This window comes from Rutilus rutilus (assembly GCF_951802725.1).
Source record: "Rutilus rutilus genome assembly, chromosome: 16".
NCBI lineage: Eukaryota > Metazoa > Chordata > Actinopteri > Cypriniformes > Leuciscidae > Rutilus > Rutilus rutilus.
The window spans coordinates 25,676,792-25,698,734 of NC_140224.1; the positions used below are offsets into that span (position 1 = coordinate 25,676,792).

At 37.3% G+C, this 21,943-nt stretch overlaps 1 protein-coding gene across 3 annotated transcripts in view; it reads left to right on the forward strand.

Annotated features, from left to right (window-relative positions):
• The window catches only part of cacna1g (calcium channel, voltage-dependent, T type, alpha 1G subunit), a 143,086-nt gene that overhangs the window by 94,885 nt on the left and 26,258 nt on the right, over positions 1 to 21,943 (forward strand). For 2 of the 3 annotated variants that reach the window (XM_084434385.1, XM_084434383.1), the window contains 6 exons: positions 602 to 727; positions 912 to 1,001; positions 2,804 to 2,996; positions 4,410 to 4,457; positions 19,475 to 19,626; positions 20,740 to 20,849. In XM_084434385.1, coding sequence (XP_084290511.1) covers positions 602 to 727; positions 912 to 1,001; positions 2,804 to 2,996; positions 4,410 to 4,457; positions 19,475 to 19,626; positions 20,740 to 20,849 — 719 coding nt within the window. The remainder of the gene's footprint in view (positions 1 to 601; positions 728 to 911; positions 1,002 to 2,803; positions 2,997 to 4,409; positions 4,458 to 19,474; positions 19,627 to 20,739; positions 20,850 to 21,943) is intronic. The other variant, XM_084434384.1, reaches the window with a different exon arrangement.

The following is a 21,943-nucleotide window of genomic DNA, read 5'->3' on the forward strand; positions in this document are numbered from 1 at the left end:
TTAATTGGAGTAATTCCTTCTAAAAACACCATATATAAAGTAACATAACATATGAGCTCTGTGTGTTTAATCCACAAGATTGCCTTTAAGACTCTTAGTGAAGAGTGAAAGAGGTGGTACACAGAACGAATACATGATTTTCTGTCATTTCTGTAAATTTGAAACATACTCTTCCTACCCACAGCTGAATAATTTGACTATGATTAAAATGTTCTGTTTTCCATACTTCCACAATTTACATAAGACCGTAGGGGAACACCGATGCAATTTATCTTCCATTCTTCCAGGAAAAGATGCCTGTGCTTTTGTGCCTGTAAAATGTGTCATGCAGTAACATTGATTATGTCCTTGTATGGTTTCCACTGAACAGTCATACTGGACTTTATGTAATGGGGACATAATCATATTGTATAAGGTTGAAATTACTCATTAGATAGCTTAGCAATTTTGGGTAAACCTGTTATGTCGGTCAAAAAAGTACTACATTATTTAACAGTGCATAAAGTTATGACATTATTGGCATATTCTAATGTCAGTACTCATTAAAAAAAGAAGATTGGTTGTGTGCTGATAAAATTGCTTTGTGTTTTTTTTCCCACAGCTATTCAAAGGAAAGTTCTTTGTGTGTCAGGGGGAGGATACAAGAAACATCACCAACAAGTCAGATTGCAACCTTGCTCAATACAAATGGGTCCGACACAAGTACAACTTTGATAACCTTGGGCAGGTAAGCACTTACATTTGCTCTATCTCAAGATTCTCTTTTAAATGTACCTAGAAGCGACTGGTAATGCCACTTCCAATTTGAAAATAATCTGTTATGGTCTCGTCCCATTTTCAACAGTCAAATGGAGCCATTGAAGTCAAAGGTTTCTTTTAACCTTTTTTTTATCATCTTTCACCTCCCTCAGGCTCTCATGTCCCTTTTTGTTCTGGCTTCCAAAGACGGTTGGGTGGACATAATGTACGATGGACTGGATGCTGTCGGTGTCGATCAGCAGGTATTGACCGTATCAGAAGCTCCTTTTACCTGCATAAAATGTTATTGTAATATTATTTATATGGATTTTCATGCTTGTTGATTCACCTTGTGATACATTTGATCCACAACTATGGACAGTGCGGCAACCTTTTCATTTAAGTGGGTCACAGTTTCTAGAGTACAAACAAACTGTGGGCCAGAATATATCCCAGTCATTCGAATTCTCTCATAACCGCAAACTCTGATTGGACAAACTCCATGAACTGAATCAGAGCTGAAAAATCCATGATCTGCATTTCTGTCCTAGCTTCAAAGAACTGCTTTCCCATTCATAAGTTCTTCTGTAAGCTCCTTACTGTCCATTCATCAGATTTCTTTGAAGTGCCTTATTTTACACTCTTTCCTCCAAATGTCTATTTTATAATACAATTAGAGTTTTCAAATACTTTCTGAATAATAAAAAGTACATTTTTTGCACGAAAAGGAAGTCTCCATGCTTCATGTGTGGCTGTGGGCTCCTGAAATTGTTCTGCTCTAATTGAAAAGAGGCCAGTCCTCTGTCCTAGCCAAGGCATTCATGTGCTTGAATTGGAACAGATATCTCTTCCTTAGTGCCTGCCATGTGGCCTGTGCCTCACCATTGCATGCAGAATGCTTAATCTAGCTAAAGGCAGGCGTTGAGTCTCCGGCAGGACAAACCTTTGAATTGAAGCGTTATTGGTATCATAAATCTCCATAATTCTTAACCTCAGGCTACTCCTGCAGACCTGACCCAGATCTATCTATCTATCTATCTATCTATCTATCTATCTATCTATCTATCTATCTATCTATCTATCTATCTATCTATCTATCTATCTATCTATCTATCTATCTATCTATCTATCTATCTATCTATCTATCTATCTATCTATCTGTCTATCGGTCTGTCTATCTGTCTGTCTATCTGTCTGTCTATCTGTCTGTACATAGTGAGAGAGAGAGAGAGAGAGACTGTAAAACAGTGAACCTAAATTCTTGTTTGTTAATTCTTGAGTCTTTGTTCAGTCAAGTCTTTGTATTGTAAATACAATGTATTGTCAACCCGAATTAGTTGATTTAATTTAACTTAAGTTGAGTGTGATAGGTTGCCTCATTTTTTCAAGTTGGTGCAACATGTTGTTTTAGTTGCCTTGACAATAATTTTTAAGTTCAAAACTACCTGTTACTCAGGAGATGAACAAAAGCTTTTAAGTTGACTTTAATTGGAGGGAATTAGTTGAGTTAACTTAAAAAGTTGAATGTGATTGATTATTTTAAGTTAGTTCAATTCTTCTTTTCTATAGTGTATTTACACTGCCATTCAAAAGTTTTGGATCAGTAAGACTTTTTTAATGTTTTTAAAAGTTTCTTTTGCTCTTTATTTAATAAAAAAATTCAGTAAAAACAGTAATATTGAGAAATAATATTACAATTTAAAATAATTGTTTTCTGTTTGAATATATTAAAATGTAATTTATTTCTGTTCGCGAATTTTCAGCATCATTACTCCGGTCTTCAGTGTCACATGATCCTTCAGAAATCATTATCATTTTCTGATTTGCTCAAGAAAAATGTATTCTTATTATCGATGTTGAAAACACTTGTGTTTTTCTTTTTGATGAATAGAAAGTTCAAAAGAACAGCATTTATCTAAAATAGAGATATTTAGTTTGTGTATGTGTGAGCGTGTATATATATATATATATATGTGTGTGTGTGTGTGTGTGTAACTTCCTAACTAGCTTAACCACCATTGTAGTCTGTTCATTGACATGTGTTGTGTTTATCTGTGTGTTGTAGCCCATCATGAATTACAACCCATGGATGCTTCTCTATTTCATCTCCTTCTTGCTGATTGTGGCTTTCTTCGTGCTCAACATGTTTGTCGGCGTGGTGGTCGAGAACTTTCACAAGTGCCGGCGGCACCAGGAGGCCGAAGAAGCCAAACTGCGCGAGGAGAAGCGCCTTAAACGAATGGAGAAAAAAAGAAGGAGTAAGGAGAAGGAGCTAGCTGGTCGGTAGCCTTTCCACACCTTTCTGAGTCCTGCTTGATCATTTTGATTTGACCGCGTGCTAAATTAGATGCTAATGCTAATTAGAGTAACCGGCGTATGAGGAATGAGATGCTCGGGCCCCTAATTAGCTAGGAATCCACTCCCCGGCTTGCCCCCCTTTTGCCTGGGAACGTCTCTAGAGCATGTCCCATGGCTTGCATGGTGATCTGCTTACTGAGAGAGCAGGGTGTGTGGTGGACCCCTGACACAGGGGTCTGCCCACCCTCCTCATCTCTTGCATGTAGGGCAGTGAAGTCTGAGAAGTAAATAAAAATCCAGTCTTGTCACACTCAAATTGGTTACATCCATCAGCTGCCTGCTCCAATGCTACCCAGGATGCACGGCGTGGTATTGATGACCTTCTCTTTTGGTTCCACTTCCTGCTATTCTCAGCACAAGGCGTTAGCATTAAAATGACTTCATTTAGGATCTCTGTGTGGATGCTAGCTGTTGTTTCGACATTGGCTTGGACATTGGTCCAGCATGTTTGATCTTTAAGCAACAGTTAAAATGGGAATTTCTTTTTTTTAAGCCCTTGAGAAATACAGATGTAAATAGGTGATCTATAACTATATATAACATAACATTTGAGTCAGACCACAAGATCAGACACAAAAACTCAAGCAAGGAAAACAAAGCTATTCTCATTGGCACACACCAACTTTTATCACTTAATCTCAGTTCAGAGGTCAAATTTATTCCCCTCTAAATGTCCTATCACACCATACTTTCTCATTAAGATCTTTATTTGATTTGCGCATTAGCTGATTAGTGTGTCCTTTTGTTTTATAGCGCTATCATGCCATCAGCTTTAGCTGGAGAGGGAAAAGTGCTTCATTTTACCCTCAGTTCTTCATCTTTTCTTTTTGCTGCATATCTAATTTTCCGTAGGCGTGAATGTCTGACGGGATGTGTCAGGTTTCTAGGGTTGAAATGGGATTAAACCGTGTGTCAGCTTTCCCTGGCTCGATTAATATTTTGAAACTTCTTTTTGAACGTAATATCTAAATATCCTGAGGTAACTTTGTGGACTTTTGCTATTAAAAGTTGAGCAGAAAAGTTGTGGTTCCTTTCAGGTGAACTTGTTGGTATGACTGTTATCATAAACTGAATAAGTTTACTTGTTTAGATATTTCCATCCACAAAGCCCACAACTAATAATCTAGAGTTTAAACAGCCGGGATAAATAGATTTAGTATTAGAGTTTACACACAACAATAAGGATTTCTTTTTTGGACTCAGAATAATTGGAACACCCACCGGCATATTCTCCCAGAAAATCCATCCTGTTTCAGCACCTTTTACGGTTTCCTTGCTTGCCCTACCTGATTAACATGGTTTCGTTCTTCTAGATATAATGCTGACCGGTGTCAGTTGGTCCAGTCCTGATCACACACAAGGTACAGATTGTATATGGCATGTCTATGTGTTCACCGTGGTGGTGGTGGTTTGGGATGAGGGAGGGGGTGGGGACACCGGGTGGGAGGGCACCATCAGCGCCCATGTTCTCACCTCATCAGATATGATCTGGCCACACAAGAATTGTCTGTGGACGTGTGTATGTCTGGTTCCCACACCTCATCAATAGTTCCAACCAGCCCAGCCTCAAGCTCACACAGGGGATGGATAGAGAGAGAAAGAGATAGAAAAAACGCAAATGTTTTTTTAGTTTTTTTTTTTTAATATGGTTATAGTTCTTGATGAATCAAGTTGAACTCACCTCAGCCTGCAGTAAGTGCTTTGGTGGTATTATAGGTCCGATCTCTCGATGTTGCCCCCAATGTGACGCACTGTGGCTGACTGTTCGAAGGGAAGAGTATCACTGTTAATGTCTTTAGCTTTTTTTGATCTGTCTGCTTTAAAGTTCTCTTATCAGTTTGATGTTGTGGCATAGTGATTCACTTCGTTTTGTGATGTTACCCCATAATCAAAGGTTACTGACTTGCTAAACACAACACACACCGTGCTGTTGTTCAGAGGCTGCATGACGTGTTGAAACTCATTTGTGACTTATGTGAGTGAAATGTTTGTGTGGCACACTTGTTCCACTTTGACTTAAGAAAATGTTGCTGTACTGGGCTACTCCACATGATTTTAACTGATACAGTAACTTGATTATATACGGATTTATATAGAGTTGTTTGTATATAAGAGGATACAATACAATATTTGTTCCCTGTACTTCTCAAGTATGTACAAGCTTGGGTTGCAACTAACAACTATTTTGATTTATCGATTCATCTGTTGTTTCAATTACTCCCCATTTAAAACCTAAATTTGATGTTTGTTAAGAAAATGTAACTGTAATAGTGACATTTACACACTCGCTTTCTAGAAGTGCTTGCATTATAATATTTTTATAATAATATTTAATAATATAACTTTTTACTATATAAATAATTGCAGCCTTGAAGAGAATAGATTACTCCAAACTAGTGTAAGTAAATGTGTTTCATGAAAAAATGTATGCTTTTACTGCTTGTTGTTAGTTGTTAGTTGTTGCAGCCCTAGTATTAGCCATATGTAATTGAAAATTAAGTTAACCTGACCGAAATGGTATTTTATTTTTTGGATCCATTCCCAACTTATGATCTGCTGTGCAGAAACAAATATCAATGACAGTTAAAAAAAACAAAAAAAAAAATTTTTGGCAGTTATGTAACACAAAAAGCAGAATTTTTGTGCATGGAATATGTTTACTTGTTCTCAGTGTAGCTGAGAGACTCTTATCTCTCCCCTTCTGTCTGTGTTCTGCCTCGGTGAACGAGCTCCCTCATGAACCCCTTTTTTTCTTTCCTCCCTGCCTTTCGTTTCTTTCCTTCTCTTTCTCTCTCTCCAACTTTCTTTTGTCCCTCCTTGCCCCTGTTCACCTAATGTTCTAGCAAAACATCTTTTTTTGTCTTTCTCAATTATCCATTTTAAAACCCCTTAATTTTTTTATTTATTATACCACTGTTACTGTAGATGGAGACTCCTTATAAGAGTAAAACTACTAATGTGATAATTATTATAAATTTGCATCAGTTATTTACATTTTTTATATATATATACTTATATATAAGTGATTAATTTTTGCGATTAAATAATATGTCAGCAGCTAATAATCATATGTAATGCATCCACACCAGAAGGTGTCAGTGTAGTATCCAAGACCACTGGAATAAATAAGCAAAAAATAAACAAAAACATACTTGCTGCGTCCAAAATCGCATACTATATAGTAGGTACTACATTTGGTTTGAAACTTACTTTGCGACCTTTGAAAAAGTATGTTATATATAGAAAGAATGTGTGCAGTATGAATGAAATTTGGACATATACCACTTCCGCCATGTTGTCATTGCCATGTGACCTACAGCGGTCTGTTGCATCGCTTCACTTACATTCACAAATCCTCTGCGGTGGTCTCATCACGGGATAGTAAATTGTCCATCGAATGCGTACTTCAGAATCTTCAGTAGGTCAGTCGGGTACTTTTCGCTTACAGTATGGAAGTCTTCTTGTACACACTTCTAATGTAGTTGATATGTTCCCCCTTTCCACCAGAATGGTTCGTGTTCTTGAGCCAGTGTTTCCACAGACTTGAAGAACAAACGGTGACGTTACGCTACTATGTGTCGTTTACCTGACTATATCCAGCCCAAAAAACATTGGGCATCCCGGTGTTTCTGCTGGCAGTGCGGCACTTCTGTTTTGCTGTTCACGGTATCTGGAGTGATTCTAGCGAAACAATTCTACTCTCATCTTTTGTTTTCAGAGATATATTGAAACTGAAACCATTGGTTCACTCGCTCTATCACTATCTATCACGCTGGGTCTCTCTCGCATGCATAGTTTTATAAATTTAGACATAAAGAGCAATATAGTACAACATTATTTCATTGCTCAACGAGACAGCGTCAGCATTTCTCTTCCCTCTGTTTCAGACCAGCAAGTTTTTAGGGCTGGAGTTAAACCGATCTTCCCGGTCCGGAACCCTCTTTTCTGCAGTGGAAATGCGCAGCAGAGCGTTTTGAGAATGGACACAGGCTGGGAAACCCACAACAGAACCGTGTTGGTGGAAAAGAAGTGGTATTGGCCCTGTCCCAAATGGCACATTTCATGTGCTCTTGTGGACTTTGTAAATAGGGTGTCACATTTAGTCATTTTAGGTATCAGAAAGGGTGCTCACTAGCATCCCCATATACTGATTGGCTTCATCACTGTCTCCTCTCCACCAGTAAGCTGGTGTGTGGTGGGCGTTCTGGCGCAATATGGCTGCCGTCGCATCATCCAAGTGGATGCTGCACATTGGTGGTGGTTGAGGAGATTCCCCCATCTATGTAAAGTGCTTTGAGGTCTCAGAAAAAGCGCTATATAAATGTAACGAATTATTATTATTATTATCCCCTTTGCAGCTGATATGCGCCCTCGATTCACACTTGTGCCGAGCCTGCAAGCCCGCGAGCTCCGCATCAGACTACATTCTACACGACAGTCAAAGCGGCATTATGTCATTAAGATGTGGACTTGGGAGAAGATTGAGAGGGCTTAGAGTTCCATTTGGGACAGGGCCATGTATAGTTGTATAAGTTGTATACGCTTATATATTCTAACATGAGAGCTCTGCAGATTAGCCTGAAAGTGTAATTAACATATGAGTGTATCGATCACACTTTTTCCATATATTAAACACAGTTCACAGTCGCACACGTCAGCGTTGTTCATAATGATTGAGTTATGTTGTCGCATTTGGAATGAAAAATGACAGGCTTCATTTTGCTTCTAATTATAAGACAATGTGTTAATTACTCAACCGTCCAGTTACACAGTGCCTCAGCATATTTTATAATTCTGTTTTGGATTTCTTTTTGGGAGAGGTGGGGGTGTTACCCCCCACCAGTCTGTCTCTCTCGATTAGCTTCTGTTCCCCTCCTTTTGGACTGCCGTCGCTCTGTATGCTTGCGTATGGGATCAAAGGGCTGGTTAATCATATCTCACTGCAGTAGGGCTGAAACCATCTGCCTCTCCTCTACCTGTGTCCTCCCCCAGTCGCCATTTATTAGCCGTTCTCTGAGGTGCCTCATCAGAAATGTGTTCTGCCAGCAGTTTGCCCGGACACACTATATTAACAAGGCATATCATTTGGAGGTGTCCTTGATTAGGTAACATCTGATTTACAATAAGTCCTTTTAGGCTGCAGCATGGTATTAATTATTATCCTACTACTATCGAGGGATGTTTGCATTTTTCCATCCATTTAAAATCTTGATGGTGCATCATTGATGAGCGCAGATGAAATCTACAGAAGGGTCATTCTCAATTTTTTTTGTTGACATTTTTAATTAATTTTAGTTTTCTCCCAAAAACGCTTATGGTCTGTATATATTAATACCTTGATTATTAATAATCGTAAGAATTACTTAACTTTTGTAATTAATTTTATTTCAGCAAAGGTAAAGTGACAATCAGTGTCAAATCTAATTTTCATCAAATATGATGTAGATGTCAAAAAACATAATTGATGAGCCATACTAATTGGCAATTGGCATACATTGATTGTAATGATTACAGTACATTGTCATTTAACCCTTTTTTATATTAAATAATGTAACATCAAATGATAGAGTGAAGTAAATGAACTTTTTCAATGTAATGTGAAAAATCACCAACCGCTGAAGAATAGATTCTTCTTACTCTTTACTTTGTAAATATTTAATTCAATTTATTTACATAGCGCTTTGTACATTATTCCAAAGCAGCTTAATAAAAAATGTTAAAATAAAGAAGATAAAAGGACAAGAATATTTGTGCTAGACAACCCCCCAGTGAGCAAGCCCAAAGCAAGAGTGGCAATGACAAAAACACCCTAGGATGTTCAAGTATAACTACTTTGTATTATTTATTATTATTTATATTATATATTTTGCTGCCTAACTCAAAATTATTGTTTATTAATTATAAATAAATAATTATAAATGTCATAAATTGTGTACCATATGAAGGGGACTATATTGTTTTGGATATCTCTTTGTCATGGTCTATCTAGAATATTTAAAAAATTTAATGACTGAAAGCTCATGTTTGTCATCATATTTGGAGAATGACCCTGCCATTTTTTCCAGTTCACCTTTTCTGGCATTCTACATTCTTATTCATAGCTGTAAGCGCAATCTAATTAGCTAAAGTACCTAATTAATAAACTGTGATGTGAGCTGCAGAACGTCATTAATGATGGATGTTCTAATTCTGCAGATCTACAGGCTTATTCATTGGGTTCCATGTGCAGAATCAATGTACAGTTACATTTGTGTAAAAAACGATCCCCCGATTGAAAATTCGCCTTAACCAAGCATATGAGCTCAGCATTTATTCAATTTGTCTTTCTGCACCCACGCAGAACTGGAGATGACCCACCTATCTTTCTTTTCATCTCCAGCAGACTAGTATACAGTCTCTCGACTAATACTGGGGGAGCAATGAGACAGCGAATGACAGAGGGAGAAAATGAAATTACTAAGTGTCGTGTAACCTCCACTCTTGGCAGCAGAAGGCAGCACGGTCTCTTATGTAACCTGGCAGCTACAAACACCATTTCCTTTCTTCCTACTGCTAGTGAAAATGACTCAAAGTCTTCTTTATGTAACTTGGGCAAGCAACAGCCCCCCAAATTAAACAGATGGCATAAAGTTTTCAGCTGAAAGAATTACTTTTGCTCCGATATATGTCATGAAATGATCCTTTACCTTTAGATAGTTAATGTGTCAGCTCTATTGACATTCAATAGAGTTGCATTTGGACATCGCTCATATTTAATGCAGTTTGTGATTAGGAAATGCATGGGTGGGTTATATAAAGTCCATGTAACCATTTTGAAATGTACTGTATATAAATAAAAACTGCTCATTAACTGGAATAATTTCAACCTCGGGTGAGGGTACAAGACACATTCCACTTAGTTTGATTCTGATTTAAAATGCATACAGTGTCCTACATTTCAGCAGACTCATGCCTTTTGGCAAGAAGTGCACCTAATCTCTTTATGGGTCTTCATGGTTCATTCTGTATAAGGAGAAGGTTTATTAACAGAATAGATCGAGAACAAAGTTAAGTCTTCTGCAAGAGTTGCTGTAACCTCTTAGTGCGACTTGATCTTTTTGTAACCTCACAGAGATTTTGCACTGATATGGCCGGCTTGTTTGTCATGTTGTGGGAGTGGAGGCTTGACAAATACCAGCCGAGAGAGGGACGTAACGCTGTCTGGGTGGTTAAACTAGCCATGTGAGCTATAGAGAGAAAATTACAGTGGAAGAGGTAGAGATATTCTGCTGAAGTAGCACCACTTGTGCACCACCGTGTTTGAAACTAATGTATCGGTGATTATAGATGTTTATGTGATGGTCATATAGATTTTGTTTGTTTTAGCAGAATCAGTAAATGTGCAGGGTCATTTTAAGAGGAATCCATGCAATCAGACAAGATTTCCCCTTACAAGTTTTACAAATTCGCTGTGTTGACCAAGAAATAGCTGCTTGGCTTGAAAGTGAATGAGCTGTACTTCGTAAAGTGACTTTTTTGCTCACCAAGTTTTTGCCTAAATTTCGCTAATGTGACCGGACCTTAATGCATGGCCAGATTTATGCATTTATCAAAAAACGACTGATAAATGTAGAGTAGTACAACATAAGTAACAACCAGTGTTGGCGAAGCTACTTTAAAACTGTAGCTTGCAAATTCATTTTTATAACCGTATAGCTGGCTTGTTAATTTTTCATGTAAGACTGAAAAGTATGAGCTGAAAGTGATAAAAGTGATCCTTCTATTTTTTCTTTTTATGATTCAAATATGCAGTTGCTCTCTCTGGACCAACAGTGTTTGCATTTGGAGGTTTTACCATGAAAAACTTATGGGATTATGTTTCCCTTTTGTGTTGTAAACAGGGGTTGACTGTCAAAAACCAAACGTATTACGTCAAATGAGAACAGGTTTTGATTGTCAGATATGCCAGACACTTTAACTAACCTCTCATGTTGAGTAATATAGAATGACATCACTCTCGCGGCACTCTGCACATCATCACCGTTGCCCATCCACCAAGCCTCTGCCATTCTACCTCCATCTCAGATGGCCCATCTTGCTCAAGTCAGACTCAGAAAGAAAGTGTGATTTGTCTGCCAGCATGATATATTATATGTGTGTCTGTGTTTTTTTGTCTTACCTTAGTCTATCCTACCGTATATGTTTGCTGGTGTTTGTGTGTGAATGTATTTTCTTTACCATGCTCTCCCATTACTGAATATATGATTTATTTATTTCTCTTATAATATATATATATATTTTTGTTGCTTTAAAATTCTCCTCCTTCTCTGTTATTTTCCAATATTGCACCAGTTTTAGGAAGGCATTTAGTCTGTCATTTCCTGTTGGTTTTGACTCTGTGTGTGCTGGCATATTGTGCCAAAAAAAAAAGAAAAAAAAGAAAAGAAAAAGTGCAGTGTATCTGCCAAACTAATTTTTACATTTGGGTGCATCAGCAGTATGTCCAGCAGATATCGACTCATTACTTTTGGAGCAACTCATTGACCATGCACTTCAGGGGTGTAAAACCAGCCTCAATTAAAAACCATTCGGCTTAGAGCAAAGAGAGCAGCAATTTGCTGCCTTCCCTATTCAGATGGCTGTTTTTATCATCTTTGCTTTTTCCCCTTTCTATTTTTGTCTGACATTTTGCCATGCAGGCTTTAGAATTTTTCTCTGGCTCTTCCTTTAAATAACAGTCTAGTCCTCCCACTGCCCACAATTCCCCAGTGCTCATGACTTTCACCCCACATGACTCATGATGTCTCGAACATATTTCTTCGTGGTGTAGTTTGTTCACTCTAGGGATATGTCAACCTTGACATGAATAATCAACATCAGAACATTGTTGATGTCCACATTTAGACCCTAACCCTTAGACCTTCAAAATTATCAACTATTATAAAAAAAAAAAAAAAAAAGAACTAATTTCCTTTTTTGTCTGTGCAAATTTTTATGGTGTTTGTAGAGTACAAATAATGTTGATAATGGACCAACGTTTGTCTGTATTTCCCAACTGACTTAGCTTCTGAGGTACTATGGTTAATTTCTTGGATTTACACCTTCCACAACCTCTCTCTTCTCTATTGTGCATTGTTAAAATATTTCTGAAAGGACTTTGGACCTCCTAAAAGATAGGAAGATCCACCAAAAAAAAAAAAAAAGAATCATGTACATTTGATTACTGGATTATTTATTTATTTACATTTTTTATGTATAAATTATTCATATAAATGTACATGTATAAATATATATTTCAGCATCTTGTTTCGTGATGGCTCTATCAGTAGTATACTTTTTGCAAATATTAAAAAGTAGGGTGTTCATGCATTTGCCATTAGTAAATAATTTTATGGGGTCCAGAGTTCCTCAATTTAAAGTTACTTTTAAGAACTTTTTTTCCCCTCCAAGTGCACGTGAGTTGCGGCAAAGCCAGAATCATGTTGAAAGCATCAAGACCAGCATGAAGTCTCAATGTGTCGAAAAGGCCAAGACATTTGTTGTCGTACCCTCCTTTTTGGGGGTTGACGGGTATTGCACTGAGTTTTAACAGTTAACATTTCCAGAACTGGTGGGCGACCTAGTGTTTTGTGGCTAGATTCAAATGTGGTATCATTCAGCCCAAAACCTTCAATTGCCTCACCCAATAATCTGACCGTCATTCTCAAATGTATTCATAGATGGAATCGGAATGGGCTAAAATTGCCATCTAAGCAAAGAATGTCTCATTAAATCATAGTCATGGTATCATTAGCTTGTGCCACAAAAATAGAGACAGAGATGGAGAGGTCCCAGACCCACATTCTCCATCGCTATTTCATTCTTGTTGGTTAAAAATAGTTTTAATCCATTTTCCTTCTCTTTAAATTCCTTTAAAGCTGATTTGGCTGATGTGGACATTAGTTGGACGCATTGCAATGGCATGACATCAGAGTGGCACCACTGCCACTAGGAAACAAAAGTTCAATCCATTATCCAGTAAATAGGATGCCAAGACCTTTCATTTCTCCCAACTTTTTTTCTTTTCTTTTGTTTTTTCTTTTTTTGGGGGGGGGGATCTCTTTCGTTAAACTCAGTGCAGTACTCAGTAGAAATAAACATACGGTTATGGGAGACTGCTTTCCCTTTGTCACTAATTTATTAGTATTATTATTGTGTTTAAGAGGATTGGAATTAGCAATGTACGCAAAAAAAAAAAAACTGAGTTTTGTCCCTCTGATAAGTCACGCTTTTTTTGAATGAAAGTGCACAAAGGGAGAGAGTCTCACTACAGAGGGTATAGGAGGGATGTAGTTGAGTGGGGGTGTCCTATGGGAGCTGACCTGTCGACTGTAAAACCAGGCTGTGAACATACACCTGTTCCCATCTCAACTGTCCTCCGTAATTGAGCACCTTTAAAACTGGGGCAGTCTACACAGCAACTGTTTTCGTTCCCAGTGAACGGTTTTGTTTGCTGCCCCCCTGGATACTGTTGTCTGCTGCCCAAATAAATTAATTTAGAACACATGGGTTAAAGAGCAGAACATTGACCTCATCGCAGATTGTGTTAGATCCTAGGAGTCATAAAAATAACAATAAATAGGCTAAATAAATAAATAAATAACAACTAAAGTGGCAATGTTTAGCCAAGTCTGGATATTTAAGATTCATAAGCTGTACATTATGAAAAAGCAAAGGTAATGTTGAGTCAGCACATTTAAAAACACCAGGAGCATGGCTTCAATTAGCAGAATTAAAGCCAGATGGGTTAGAAGATTCCTTTAGTAATTACCCGCAGAACCTGCGTTGCTGACATCTTGTCCTGAGAAATCAAAACAGTGACCCTATATACGTCACATGCATATTTAATAAATAGGACACGACGAAGGTGTGCTGAGTGTACGAGTGTGATTTTGCTTTTATACGTTAAATAAACAAGTTAATATTAAGTAACTAACATCTGAGATATATTTCCAGTTTTTTTTTTTTTGCACTAACGAAAACGATTCCAAACAAAGTCAAAAACAGAATTGTCGCATGTTTGTGAGCAGAAAACAGTAGTGGCGCTTTGTTCAGTGTTTTCAAAGAAATCGGTTGAGTCAGTGATTCAATGACTTACTCATACAAACAGCTTATGAATTAAAAATAGCATACTATTACTACTACTATTTACTATATTCTACTACTACTACTACTATAATACTACTATTTTTGCCATATTTTTATACGGAAGTAGTGGTGGAGTGGTATGGTAGTATGTTTCAAATTCAGACAGTCACTTGTTTTGTTCCTGAATGAATTGGCTTTTTTTAACAAATCAGTTGATTGAATGAATCAATGACTCACTCATAAAGACAGAATGTCTATTTAATAGTCTATTTAACCTGCTGAAAGAGTCACTCCCAGAGTTATTATTGTTAACCACATCGCTTTTGTTAAAGCTGCAGTCCGTAACTCTTTTTGTGTTCAAAATGTACAAAATGTATATAAGCAAGTACATCATGAATCCATTTTCCAAACCGTGTTTTTGTCTTATCCTGAATCACTACGGCACACCTATAATAAGTGTTTATATTCTGACTATTTTAGACTGGTACGGGTCGTACCGCTGCGGAGTTGCCCAGTACCTGCGTGACTCGTCATAGACATAAACAGAGAGAAGTAGCTCCGGCTACAATGTTCTTCCGCAAGATGCATGCAACCGCTTGAGCGCCAAAAGTTACAGACATGCAGCTTTAATTGAAATCAAGCTGAAATAAAATATATAAATATCAAATGAGCTAAATGAAAATTAGAAATCTATATGAAATAAAATAAGCTGAAGTACTAAAATTACTAAAACTAAAACTGAAATAAAAATAAAGCTAATAGAACTATTTAAAACAAAAGAAGAAAATAATCGACAAAAGCACATCACAAAATACTAAAACTTAAGCTCAAATTAAAATTAAATCTGGAAATTCAATTCAATTCAATTCAATTCAAATTTATTTGTATAGCGCTTTTCACAATACATATTGTTTCAAAGCAGCTTTACAGAAAGTGCATTTCAGAAATGTACATAGAGAAATACAGTTAGTTAATCATGTATTGATTTAGGGCATAAACATCGCCCGCGTCGAGTCGTCTCAACTGTAGTATAAAATGTAAGTATTATGTGAATGCCTGGCTGAAGAGATGCGTCTTTAATCTAGTTTTAAACTGGGACAGCGAGTCTGAGCCTCGAACAATATCAGGAAGGCCATTCCACAGTTTAGGAGCTAAATGTGAAAAAGCTCTCCCTCCTTTGGTGGACTTAGATATCCTAGGAATGACCAGAAGCCTCGAATTTAGTGATCTTAAAGAGCGCGATGGATTGTAGGGCGATAGAAGTTCCGTTAAATACACGGGAGCTAAACCATTTAGGGCTTTATAGGTCAGTAGCAATACTTTGTAATTGATACGGAACTTTATAGGTAACCAATGTAGAGACGACAGAATTGGTGTTATATGATCGTATTTTCTTGATCTAGTAAGAACTCTAGCGGCGGCATTTTGGACTAACTGTAGCTTGTTTATTGAGGATGCAGGACAACCAGCTAATAAAGCATTACAGTAATCTAGTCTCGAGGTCATGAATGCATGAACTAACTTTTCTGCATCAGAAACAGATAGCATGTTACGTAGCTTAGCAATGTTTCTAAGGTGGAAAAAGGCTGTTCTTGTAACATATGAAATATGATTTTCAAAAGACAAGTTGCGGTCTAATATAACACCCAGGTCTTTTACTGTAGAGGATAAAGTAACAGGACACCCTTCTAAATTAAAGTTGTATTGTAAGAGGTTTTGTGGGCAGTTTTTTGGACTAATAAGTAATACCTCCGTTTTATCTGAATTTAATAGCAGAAAATTACATGTCATCCAGTATTTTATATCTTTAACACACTCTGTTAATTTAGATAATTTAGCGTTTTCATCTGGTCGTGATGAAATATATAATTGAGTGTCATCAGCATAACAGTGGAAATTAATTCCATGTTTTCTTATAATATTACCAAGTGGCAGCATATATATTGAGAATAGCAGAGGGCCTAACACAGATCCTTGCGGTACACCGTAGTTTACTGACGTTATCTTCGATTTTTCCCCATTTACGCAGACAAAATGGTAACGGTCTGATAAGTACGATCTAAACCAGTTTAATGCCTGTCCCTGAACACCAGTGTAGTTTTGTAGTCGGTCTAAGAGTATTGTGTGATCTATAGTATCGAACGCAGCACTAAGATCAAGTAAAACTAGTATTGAGATACAGCCTTGGTCAGAAGCTAAAAGTAAATCATTTGTGATTTTAACGAGCGCAGTTTCTGTGCTATGGTGCGGTCTGAATCCTGACTGAAACTTTTCATAGATATCATTTTCTTGCAAGAAAGAGCACAGTTGAGCGGACACAACTTTTTCTAATATTTTAGACATAAATGGAAGATTTGAAATGGGTCTGTAATTTGCTAGGTTATTATGATCTAATTGTGGTTTCTTAATAAGAGGTTTTATAACTGCCAACTTGAATATTCTTGGAACATGACCTAAGGATAAAGACGAGTTAATAATATTGAGAAGAGGCTCTTCCACTACAGGTAACACTTGTTTCAGTAGTTTAGTTGGTATTGGATCTAATAAACACGTTGTTGGTTTAGATGCAATGATAAGTTTATTTAACTCTTCCTGTCCTATAGTTGCAAAGCGCTGTAATTGTTCTTGCGGGGTGATAATTGAGGCTGAATCATAAGACACCATTAAAGATTGTACATTTACAATTGTGTTTCTGATGCTTTCTATTTTCTCAGTGAAGAAATTCATAAAATCATTACTACTACACTGTGACAGAATATTTTGCTCCGGTAACGTCTGTTTATTTGTTAGTCTAGCGACGGTGTTAAATAAAAACCTTGGATTGTTTTGGTTGTTTTCTATTAGTTTGCGGAGATGCTCAGCCCTGGCTGCTTTTAGGGCCTTTTTATAACGTGACATACTGTCTTTCCATGCGATTCTAAAGACCTCTAGATTAGTTTGTTTCCATTTACGCTCTAAATTACGAGTTTCTCTCTTTAGAACATGCGTAACACTGTTGTACCATGGTGCTTTAGTTTTCTCTCTAACCTTTTTTAATCTAATTGGTGCAACGATGTCTAATGTACTAGAGAAAATGGTGCTCATAGTGCTAGTCATTTCCTCTAGTTCATCTGTTTGTTTGGGTTCACTGAGCAGCTGAGACAGATCAGGTAAGCTATTTGAGAAATGATCTGTAGTTGTTGGAAGGATTGTTCTGCCTGGTCGATAACGCGGCGCAACATGACAAATTTCAGCGGTACGTAGTATGCAAGTGACCATGTAATGGTCAGTGACTTCATCACTTTGCGGTATAATATCTATATCGGTTGGATCGGCTCCATGTGATATAATTAAATCTAGCGTATGATTAAGACGATGAGTGGGACCAGTTACGTTTTGCTTGACCCCAAAGGAGTTTAATAAATCTGTAAACGCAGCCCCTAAAGCATCATTTGAATTATCTACGTGTATGTTAAAATCTCCAACAATTAATGCTTTATCGACATTGACCAAAAGATCTGAGAGAAAGTCTGCAAACTCTTTTAGGAAATCAGCGTAAGGCCCAGGCGGTCTATATACGGTAGCCAAGGCTAGAGATAATATGGATTTCTTTCTTACATCTAAGAGAGTAACATTTAGCACAAGTACTTCAAACGAATTAAACCTGTGACCTGTTTTCTGAGTAACAGTAAGAATATCTTTATAGATTATAGCAACACCACCGCCACGACCAATCAGACGGGGCTCATGCTTGTAACAGTATCCAGGAGGAGTAGACTCATTAAGACCGAAATAATCATTTGGTTTAAGCCAGGTTTCAGTAAGGCATATAAAAAATATAAAAAATAAAATATAGAAATATAAAATAAAAGCTAATTCAAAGTCTGTATGGAACGCATAAACACAGACAATGGCTTACTTGTAGAAATCTCTACATATTAAACTGAGATTAACATCCAAAAAATTACTTCACCTTTAACAAGCAAATAATTTGGACATGTTCTAGATGAGTCATACTCATATTCACTATCCAGTGGGGATGATTAAACAAATACTGCTGATGTGGCTCCATTATATATAAAAAAGAAAAGGTTGAATCCAGCACCTGTTCCTTCAGTCCAGTGCTGGTGCCAGGAAAGCCTGGCTAATGGGCTGACAGGACCACAGGGAACACAGCTGCCGCTCACAGTGTTTCGAGATGATAAGCCCCCCCGGACCCCTGCTGCTCTGCCATCCCTTCAGTCCTCTCTGTCCTCAACGAACAACAGAGGAAAAACACAAAGAATAAAAATGGATCAGAAAGACAAGCATATGCACAAGATTCGTTAATATTTTAGGGAATCTCATTAGAATGTCCATGATGTAATAGGACAATTTGTTTTATTTAGGTATCTGTGAGTGAGCAGATCTCAGGCACATTGGCCCCTCAATCTGGCCTCCTCTGCCTTTGATTTGGCATTGAACACAGAAACAGTTAAAGGAAAAGTTCACACAGAAATGAAAATTGTAATTTACTCACCCTCATTTAGTTCAAAACCCATATGACTTTCTTCTGGACTATTCAAAGAGAAATTTCAAAGAATGTTATAGCTCATCAAAAGCACCATTACCAAAGTATCATAAAAGTGGTCCATTCAACTCATCCACTATTACAAGTCATACCAAGTCCTTATTGTTACTCGCTGAAAAGATTTGTAAATGAATCATTATTTTGACTGCAATCAGTGACTGATCCAGTTCATAAAACTAATCTGAATGATTCTCTCACAACTTGGACTGATCCAGTTCTCACATTCAACTCACTGACGTAATTATTCATTTGCAGTGATTACCTCTGATTCCTCACACAAAGCAGTCTTTACTGCTTTACTTTATCATATTAAAACTTTAATATGATACACAAGTCATATGGGCCAGTTTTATACTTTTATTGTGCTTTTGCAGCATTTTTAGAGACTGAACGCTCCAGACACCAGACCAATTATAATATTAACATTTGTTATTGCATTGGTAAAGAGCGACCAGCTCTGTCTTCAGAAATTCTCCTTTAGGGTTTTACAGAAGAAATAAAGTCAGGCAGGTTTTTGAACAACATGAGAAAGAGCAAGTGCATTTTCATTCCTGGGTGAACTTACCGGTATACACATATGTTCTATCTCTTAGCTACTTCTCTTTATCAACTGGTTATTTCCCTCTCCCCCTCTTTTCTCAGTGTGGGCATGAGTGTGTACAAAACCATGTTTGTTTCAGTACAGTTATTTCATGCTTCCTCCCTGTTCCCATGGTATTTCAGAAGCCCAGAGTAAGCCCTATTACTCCGATTACTCACCTACACGGCTTCTCATCCACAAGATGTGCACCAGCCAATATCTGGACCTGTTCATCACGATAGTCATCGGCCTCAATGTCATCACCATGTCCATGGAGCACTACCAGCAATCTAAGGTAGTAGAGCAGAGAGAGTGCATGCGCTTGTTGATATTTCATTAAGGAATAAACTCACTGGATATGTAACTGCAGACAATTTTATTGTAAGTTCAACTCAACGCTATCTCACTTTATGATTCTGCATAATATTTGCTGATTAGGCAGCTAATGTTTATGTACTCTTTTTGCTGTACTGCATTTTGATTATATCATAGCGGTGAGTATATAATTTTCTCTATATTATTATACTTATTTGCACTTTCATTGTGCTGCTCCAGGACATTTTATACAATTGCCTGTGAATAAAAAAGCCTTATGAGAGAAATGCCTCACCAAAATAAACCACACTGTAGTGTATGTACTGAAATGTATGCATATTCCCTCATCATTCTCTTCCCCCTCGCATAACCCTATAGAGACAATTCATGAATATTCAATAGAGGACTAAAATAATAACACGAGTTTGCCGAAAGCTCTGGGAGTTTACATTGGTTTCTGTGAATAATTTGGGTGGTGTAATATGTTCTTTTCATTCCTTTATGACAAAGGTCACTTTTGATCACTATAAAAATGGTTATTTCAACTGGTCGTCTATATGTATATATGTACTATGTATGTATGTACAGTATTTATGTATGGTATATTATCTCTCTTGTGTTTACAATCCCTAGTCAACTCTGTTGGGATGATTCCCAGGTTTTTCACCCATCATTAATAGAGGTCCGTGACCTCACCTGTGCAGTCTGTTTTAATTAGAGCCCGGGTGGCCTGCAAAACATTGAAGCAAGTGGAGCAAAGGGGATTGTTAGGCTTTGACCACTAACACTCATTCCGTGAACAAAATCAATTGATTTTCTGGTGTGTCGTCACACTTAGCCTGGATTTAATTACTGTGCGGTGGACGAGGGAAGGCTAGATCCCTGGCAATGTCCACTGACTGTTTTCGTTGTGCTAATAACCACCTTTAATAACTCATCATCTTTTCCACAGATTGACTATGAACTGACCTATTTGGTCATTCATAGACCACAGTTTGTGTGTTTATTTATTGTTTTGAAGGAGTAGAAATATGCTTGTTCACTTCTGTACTTTCACTGTTACATTCTCTTTGCAACTTCTCTGCTTTAACAGGTCCTGGATGAGGCTCTGAAGATCTGCAACTACATTTTCACAATCATATTTGTGCTGGAGTCTGTCTTCAAGCTTGTTGCCTTTGGATTCCGCCGCTTCTTCAAGGACAGGTAGTAGACGTGACCCTCTCAAAAGCTACACCTAAGGTAGTTGATCAAAAAACTAATTAGAAATTTACAGTAAAGCCATTCCCATGGAGGTGCTCCAATGGCCCTATTTCTGTTCTTTTTTTTTTTCTTTTTTTTTTTTGTGTGTGTGTGTGTGTGTGAACACAATAGGGTTTTTTAGTAGTCCTAAAGCCACATCCTTTGAAATGATATCACAGCTTTGAGATTCCTTGGTTTGCCTCTGACTGTCAGAAGCACATCGAGGGCTGAATGCACTGGCGTCTGTGGTGGAAAACAAGAACCGAATTTATATCACTTGTGGTTTTGGTAATAGAAACCCATCTTGAAGCATGCAAAATCACACTGCCTGGGGCTTAAACAATGAGAAAGCCTCTTAAATTGCATTTATTCCTCTTAAATTAGTGACAAAGAAGTGCTAAATGTCCAATGTTACAGTTTTATATGTGTAGGCACAATTTAACATCTTTTCTTTATAGAGTTTAAATGATCCATTACTCTTTTAATTAGTCTTGAATAATCAGTCAATATGTCAATTAGACCCCTTAGTGAAGTTGATAGGCCATTAGAAGTTCTCATAGTATCAGCTTTTTCTTTCAATTGCATAATAAGTAGGGAAATGTAAAGCAGCTATTTGCATACTAATGAAAACTTTGACATAACATAATTGTTATGATTTCAAAACGAATCTCTCACCAAAGGCCCTACTGTTAAACATTTTAGAACATGCTGTTCTTTTTTATTGATTTACAACATTTGAAATGGCTTTCTGTTACTTTGATTTGTTCTTTCTTGCAACACGCTCCAAGTCTGCAGGAGGAAAGAAGTACACTTTGATCACGGGCCCCTTAGCAAATGAAGCGGTGGGAAAAATGTAGAAATGCTTTGTGTAATAATTTGACTTCAATTTCCCAACATTTCTAATGAAACACCTCTCATGGCTGCAGGCCCCAGCAAATTGAGGTGTCCTAAAACAGGCTCTAGGCCCTACCTCACCCATGACAGTGTTATATTTGACCCTCAGGGGGAGTTATTTAAAGTTAGCAGCAAAGTTTGAAGCCATATTTAGAAAATGAACA